General features: G+C 53.7%; 1 protein-coding gene across 1 annotated transcript in view; it reads right to left on the reverse strand.

Annotated features, from left to right (window-relative positions):
- Positions 1 to 6,576, reverse strand: part of LOC103799421 (ankyrin repeat and SAM domain-containing protein 1A-like) — a gene marked incomplete at both ends in the record, with an annotated part of 8,020 nt that extends 1,444 nt beyond the window's left edge. The window contains 3 exons of the mRNA XM_009071742.1: positions 4,249 to 4,311; positions 6,209 to 6,365; positions 6,496 to 6,576. Of these exons, the coding sequence (XP_009069990.1) occupies positions 4,249 to 4,311; positions 6,209 to 6,365; positions 6,496 to 6,576 (301 nt within the window). The remainder of the gene's footprint in view (positions 1 to 4,248; positions 4,312 to 6,208; positions 6,366 to 6,495) is intronic.
- Positions 6,577 to 7,618: the final 1,042 nt, after the last annotated feature.

The following is a 7,618-nucleotide window of genomic DNA, read 5'->3' on the forward strand; positions in this document are numbered from 1 at the left end:
CCGCGCCGCGCTCAGACGAGTAAGTTTAAATGCAAAAACAAGCCAGAACAGCCGTGGGGAAGCAGAGAGCCCAGTCTGAACCAGCCTGGAGCAATGTTTCACCATCTCCCTGGTCATCTACCAGACAGACATCCCCTCACGAGCTCATCAGCCCACCCAGCCACAGCTCAGGGGTGCGGGACCGATGCGCTCCGGCTGCGGGATGGAGGGACCGGCCTGCTTTCCAGGCACCGGGGGCAGGACCCAGGGGCCACACTGAGACTTCAGGGATGTTGAGCTGTTTCCTGGGGAGGGCAGTCTAGTATCTCTTGGCAGAATCCCACACTTCGGGGTGCCACAAAACCAAAAGGCAACCTGCTGGTGAGTTCTGCCTGCTGGAGCTTCCTCGTCATCATTTCAGATTTAAACTTCAATGGTTTCCAATCCTACTTATCCTGATCATAACAGTCATTCCACCTCTGCAATTCTGGCTGTTCAGAGAAAGGGTGCACCCAGTTCCATGCAGCCTGTGACCAGAGCCGTGTGGCTCCACCGCCCCAGAAGGAGCCAGGGCGCGGGGCAGCGGCGCCAAGTGATGCCCCAGCAGCAAGGGAACACCCCGTGGGAGAAGCCAGACCCAAGCAGTGTGTGCAGCAGGCTGGGCTAAGAACCCAAAGACACGCAGTCCAACACTCTGTACTGCGGGTGCAGAATGGGAGCACAGCCAGATTTCAAAGGGCCTTCCCTCAAATTAATTCCCCTCGTGTCTCTAGTTTTATTACTGTGTTTTCCACAGAGGGATTCTGGTTTAAGCACTTTAGAAACAACTATCTGTCAATTCGACCCAAAAAAGTTTAGTACCAACTGTTACACACTCCGACTTCAGCGGAAAGAATTGTGGTTGGATGGACCATTTCAAGAATAGTCTCATTAAAACAAGCAGAATGCATTTGTCCTGCTGGAGGCAGCAGCATCACTCCAGAAGGAATTTGCCCAGAATCTCTGCCTCCCTGCCCAGAGAGCACACACGTGTCCGGACACCAGCTCAGGCAGCGCTCGGCATGAATTCACACAGCTGCACGGGCACTTGGGTCCTGGTCAGGTGTTTGGTCACTCTCAGGCTCACAGGAGTCCTGCAACCCCCACTCGTTTGTGTCTGGCTTCTGCATCCCTTCTCAGCCACGGGCAAAGCAGGAGGGACGCGGAGCTGGGGAGAGGCTCCGGCGGCTGCACTCGCAGGCAGCAAAGCGCGGGAGGCAGGAGCAGCACCAGGCACGTGCAGGGGAAGGGGCGAAGGGGGGAAAGGCAGCACTGCCAGCACAGAAGGTCTGAGCCAAACGGGGTCTGTCCTAGAGGGCAGAAGCAGCTGCGGCAGAGGAGGCACATACACGGGGACAGAGGTGACTGCAGGATACAGAAGTCTGCACACACAATATACAAAGGGAGTGAGGGGGACAGAGCAGAGAACATCAGAGCTCACACCTTTCGGCCAGCTCGCGCTGCTGCGCTCAGAGCCAGAACTGCCCCGTGACAGGGCTGGGGCACAGGGACCCACGACAGCCTCCCCCGGCAGGAGCGAGGGCTCCTGCCCCAGGGCCGGGGGCACACGCTGCTCTTAGCCCTGGCTACCAGGGAGTTCCTGGGCTAGGACAGTGCCCTGCTCCTCCCTCCCTCCCTCGCACAGGGACTGTATCCCTCAGGGGCTCTGAAGCATGCAGCAGCTCCAAACACCTGCCTGAGGGCTCAGAAACAGGAACACAACATCCTTGAACGTAATCGTTGGAGACTTCCCTCATCTTCACTGCAAATTAGTCCAGCTTTCCCTAAGCAGGTCAAGGCTCCAACACTGGAGGTGAAATCCCCTGACCTTCCTCCTGCAGGGGACATCACCAGACAGCAAAACTCCCCCGAATTGTTACAGCAAGTCTCTCCCAACCCCAGACTGTGCTCTGCAAACTCCCACTGCTGCTCAAGTCTTTCTTGCCTCCATTTTGGGAGAGGTTTGAGCAGCCAAAATTACTAGAGCCCTTCCAGGCAAGGCAGTTTGCTCCCTCCCTACGTCGCCTCTCGGGGCACAAACCAGAGTGGAGCCTGAGCAGTGAGCAGGAGAGCTCAGACGCACAGATTTATCGGAGATGGAAAAGGAAAATTCCTTTCCAGCAGCCAGAAGGCACACGGGTTCAAATTTCAGCAGAATAGAGCACTCAGGAGGGCCCGGGGGCTGCATTCCTGAGGAATCCTTGCATCCCCCCAGCTCACTGCGGGACTGAGGAGTGGGGTGTGCACGGTGCCTCTGCAGACCACAAACAGGACCCCAGCAGGAACGGCTCTGTTTTCATATGGGCTCCAGCACAGTTCTCAAGCCCTGGAAACAAGATACCACTCAATACACAGCCCTGATGCTCCTCATCACACGCTAAAATGGAGAACCCACAGCCCTTAAAGTGTGTCTGTCTGTGTGTCTGTCCTGCATCCCCTGCCCCTGCACCCCTCGTTCCCAGCACACCGTGAGACACCTCCAACTCAACTGGCTTAAACAAGGGGACGTTTTCTGACCTGCAAAGATCTGAAGGGTTGAATAAACTGCCAAAGACCACAGAACTGTCCCTCTCTGAGGCTTCTGAGAAGCTGCTGGGCAAACCCTGGTCAGGAATGGCTGAGGGAGATCTGATCCTGCCCGAGGGCTGGGGACAGCGGCTGCACAACCCTTCGGTCCCATCCAACCTACTTCTCAGACTCCCTTGTACAATTTTTGTTGGGTGCCCTGTTGAGAACCTGCTGTTTGGCTGCCCCAGTGCTCCTGAGAACACCAAGGCTTGTGTGGCAGGTATGACTCCACACCAGGTCAGGAACTGGTGCAGCGCTGGTCGAAACTTGTGATGAACCTAACGACTGTGTCAGCCACCTCTCTCTCCTTAAAACCAAAACAAAGATTTCCAAAACACAAGCCTTGCTCTAGAGAGCACCTCAGCAGTCATGAACACTGAACTGAGGCTGTAAATAATGCACTTCTCCACAGTATAAAATCCAAATTAGAACACTCTGTAAACAAAAATCTGCAGGAAAGGGAGCTCTCGGGGTATTCCCTCTTTACACTTCTTCATTAAGCATTCCAGTGCTGGAGGGTGTAAGATTTCACTCGGCTACTGACAATGTTTTAGAAACTCCTTTCAGGCAACTGAACTGCTCAACTGTGATGTTTCCACGGGAGTTATCTGTTGGTGCAAAATTCCCATCTGAATTTTGTGAAAGTCCCTGATACGGATGAGCTTCATGGGCACGCATTTGTGCTCAGAGGGTGGGCACTGCCTGAAACCACCCTAACTCCCAGCAGCTCTGGCTGTGTGTTGCTAAGGTCCTGCAGATCAGGCAAAGGGACAGATCTGCCCCGGATGGCTGGATCCCACAAAACTGCTGGAGGCAGCTGTGGCTCCCAGCAGAGGTCCCAGGACAGAGCACAAACTGTTTGTCATCCCTGGCCTGCAGCTTCGCTAGAATTAGAACTGAAAATCGGTGTCTGGGAAAACACCACCAGGAACCTGATCTGCCTCCTCAACAGCTCAGCCTCAACACGTTGTGTGAGCTGGCATTGAGCCTTCTGTAGCTCAAGAGCAACTAAAAGCAAAAGAAGAGCAAAACAGGCCGGAAAACAGGAAGAGGAGACCAGGGCTGAAGGGTCAGACGACACCACAGACTGAACATCGAAAGAGAGAGACTGATGCAATAAGCAGGACATGGAGGAGGACTTGGGAAGGGAGGCAGCAACGTCACTGCCTTCCCTTCTCCCCACCACCACCACAGGAATTAACTGTCCACTCAAACAACACACACAGCATTCGCGTTTGGTAGGAGAAAAGGCGTCAAAATTCACTCCAGACAGCCCACAGAGGAAATGCATCCATGGTTAAGCAGGGAAAAAAATTCCTTCTCTTTGCATTTATCAGCAACATCAACACATGAAACAAAACCTAAGTATTTAATGGAAGTAACATTACCTGTGGGAAGTCATCCAGCCCAATCAAGCAAACTGACCATCACCGCAAGTCCTACAAGGCTAAGCAAGGAAGAAGCCCCCAGGAAAGTAAGGAAAAGCTTCCCTTTAATTATGTTTCTATAACTGCTTTGAAGAGAGAAACCCACAGTGAATAAATGGTCACGTTCTCCTGTTCCCCAAGCAGCTGCGAGGTGAACAGGTATTATTGCACCTGGGAGCACGCGAGTGCAGCTTGGAGTGACGATGCAGTGAAATGCTGACAGCAAAGTACACACCTTGGCATTGATATATGGGTCAAAGGGGCCGTACTTTTTGAGTTCTTTGATCTCAAGAGCATTCTACAAAAAGGAAGAGGAAAAAGAAAAAATGTGATAATGGAATGGGTGAGATACAGCAACAAAGCAATGGGTGACCCCAAGGGTGGGATGCAGCACACAGCATCTTGTTCCAGTCAGAGCCATGGCCAGCAGAAGCCATTCCAGCTGGGATTGCTGTAGCCTGAGCCCTGGGGTGCAGGGCATGGACAAGGCTCCAAGCACAGGCAGCACAGGCTCCTCAGCTGACCTCTCTCATCTTACAAGGTTCTGACTAAGCAGACATTAATGAAACATTACCTGGAAGGATCACACTAAGCTTTGGATCTTTTCCACAGGTCTCCTCGCTCCCTGCTCTACTCAGGGCAGAATGTTTACACTCAGGACCCTCACTCCACTCTTATCAGATTGATTGTAAAGGGCTAACTGCACTCAACTCTATGTAACTAGACCGAGAGTCTGCAGAGCTGTGCCCGGAGACACGACTAACCACAGACCCAAACTGGGCAACTATCCCCAGAGACATTAAAACACACTCCTCGCTCTTCCTGCCAATTGAGGAGTGGTAGGGAAATGCATTACCACTGGATTTTTCACTCTGTGATGCTTCAGCAGCAGTTAGTCCTGGAGCAGTCTGGTGCATCCAGTTCCCCATCCTGTGCTGAGGAATGGGAACTTCACTGTGGCACTCGGGTCCCCACAAAGTGTGGCTGGAGACAGGACTGGGACTCCCAAACTCAACCCTGGAGGGAGTTTGCCCCTCAGCTTTTGAAAAACTACACACCACGGAGCAAATAAACTGTGACTCCCATTCCCAGCTGCTCATCCTGACTATGACAGAATCTGCCACCTTTAGCCAGGGCCGTCTGACCTACCCAGGAATTACCTTGGGAACAAATGTTCAGGTTTAGCCTCGTGGGGCTCAGGCAGGCAAACCTACTGTGGTTTACTCCTCTCCTCCTGGATAAACGCCCGAGTGGTTTGGGAGTCGATTCACAGAACAGCAGACGTTCCTGCCTTAGGGACAGGACACTCATGGCCCATTGCAGCTTTAAGCACCTGATTTGGGGCTGTCACTGTGAGCACCAGGCTCGGCCAGCCAGGAGTGCCTCAGGGACACTGCTCGGCTGTCCTCACCCAGGAAACCAGCTCCCTCCGACACAGCTCAGACAAGAGAAACGTTTGGGTCTCCCAGCAGCAGCATTTCAGAAGCTCCCTGGGACTGTAAGGCACCTGTGGTGTCCATGGGGCAGTTACATGGAGCCAGCACTGCAGGGAGGACACAGCGGGCACTGTGCCCAGCAGCTGTCTCGTGTCCCTCCTTCCCTCTGCACCCCAGACCAAAACTGTCAGTGTGACAAAGGGAAGAAATCCAACAGGCTGTTTTTCTTGCCTGATTGAGAAAATACTTCTTTCAAATTAAGCTAGGGATTTATCTGGGGGCAAGTGGGGTTAAAATTATCTTAGAACTTACAAATTAGTGAACTGGAGCAAGTGCCAGAGACAAGCCAGGAGCAGCTAAGAGAGCACGGCCAAACAGAGACTGAACAAAGCTGCCTTGATTAGTCCCCAAAGGAGGGAGCCAATGGATCCTCTGCAGAACTAGAAACCTGCTCAGCTATCCAGCAACTGAAAGGAAAACTGTGGGTTAGTCTTAGAAGCCCAGAAGCAGGAGACCACCTCCTAGGAGCCGAGTTGTTCTCGTATTTACATGTCTCTATGTAACACTTAAATCCCTTCCTCATCCTACCACTGACTCGGAACTGAAGGTATCACTTTAGGCAGTGCCCCTCTTTGTCCCACCAGCAAGTAGGACCTCACAACCATGGCTACCGTTTTGGGAATGGCCAGGAGTCAGCTGAGGGAGTCTCTCCGTGCGAGGGGAGCGATTCAACGAGACATCAGAGAAAGCCAGGCAGACCTGCTCGTTCACTTTGGTGTGCGAAGGGCCCTGGTGGATGAGGAGCTTGACTATGTCGGCGTCTCCCTTCCAGGCCGCCAGGTGCAGGGGGTAGCAGCCCTTACAGTCTGCCACGTTGGTGAGCGCGTCGTTCCTCAGCAGAACTTCCACAACGTCCCTGCAGGAGAAGGGAGCGTGAGCCCGGCCCGTCCCGCCGCGGCGGCACCGACCAGCCTGGCACGGGGCAGCAGAGCCCGCAGGGCTGTGAGGCACCAAACCCCCACCCTGCAGCCCAGGACAGGGCTCACCTGTGGCCGTTGAGCGCGGCGTGGTGCAGCGGGGTGTATCCAGTGCTGTCCACGCAGTTCACGTTTGGCCCTCTCCAGATGCTGCAAGACAGAAAGGGCACGGGGAACGCTGAGGCAAGCACCGAACAGAGGGGCAGGAACAGCAGAGCTCTCACACCAAGGTGGCATCCGAACAGCTGTGGCTAGGGGCAGTAACACACACAGAGGACGGGTCGGTGTCACAGCACATGGACTCGACTTGCTCCTCTGCTTTACCAGACTGTCCTGGTTTGCGATTTCAGCCCCCACTGCCAGACATCCTGCAGCCATACATGTGCACACCAAAAAGCATCTTCAGATTAGAGCAAACCACAAGAGACAGCAAACCATCAGCCCACTGCTAATTCACACCCTGCTGAAGAATTCAGAGGGCTCTGGGAAACTCTCTTCCCTCCACGGCTAGAGTCACACAGGGGGTGTGTACGTCAAGGACTGTGGGATACAGAGCCTGCTCTTGGTCACCAGTGTGATTCCACACTGACTTCTCACTGTCCCAAAATCACTCCCATCTGTCAGCTGCTGGCAGTCTGCACCGAAGAGTAGGTGGTCTCCCGGCACTTCTGAGAAAATTCACTTCCGTCCCTTGTTCCCAAGTCAAACACCATGGATTTAAGAACTAACCCTGCAGAGGATTACTCTTCCCCCAACCCCTGCAAGGTGTCCTGTCTACACCAGTGCAGAACAGCATCTGAGAGGCCAGTGCTGCTCCTGAGCTGGCTGTGAGAGGAGGTGGTGTCTGCCACCCCTCACCAGTGCCACCTCCCTCTCCCAGAACAGGCAGAGGAACTCACCAGCATGTTCTTATAAGCAAACTGGAACCCTTTCCTAATGCCCTCTCCAGTACAACCCACCATCCGTGTGTGTGGCCTGTTTCACACTTCGAAGCAGATCTCTCCTGTGCAATCCCCTTCCTCCCCAGCAATCACTACGACCTGTGGGCCAGAGGCTCTCTGAAATAAGTCATCACTGGGGGCTGCTAGCCAGGAACATCTCAATGCCACAGTGAGCAAAAACAGCTGGAAAAGCACCAAACCCACAGGAACCTTGTGCAGACTGAGTGGAGATTCAGAAGGAGACAAAGCAC

The sequence above is a fragment of the Acanthisitta chloris genome, unplaced genomic scaffold (genome assembly GCF_000695815.1).
Source record: "Acanthisitta chloris isolate BGI_N310 unplaced genomic scaffold, ASM69581v1 scaffold10483, whole genome shotgun sequence".
Lineage (NCBI taxonomy): Eukaryota > Metazoa > Chordata > Aves > Passeriformes > Acanthisittidae > Acanthisitta > Acanthisitta chloris.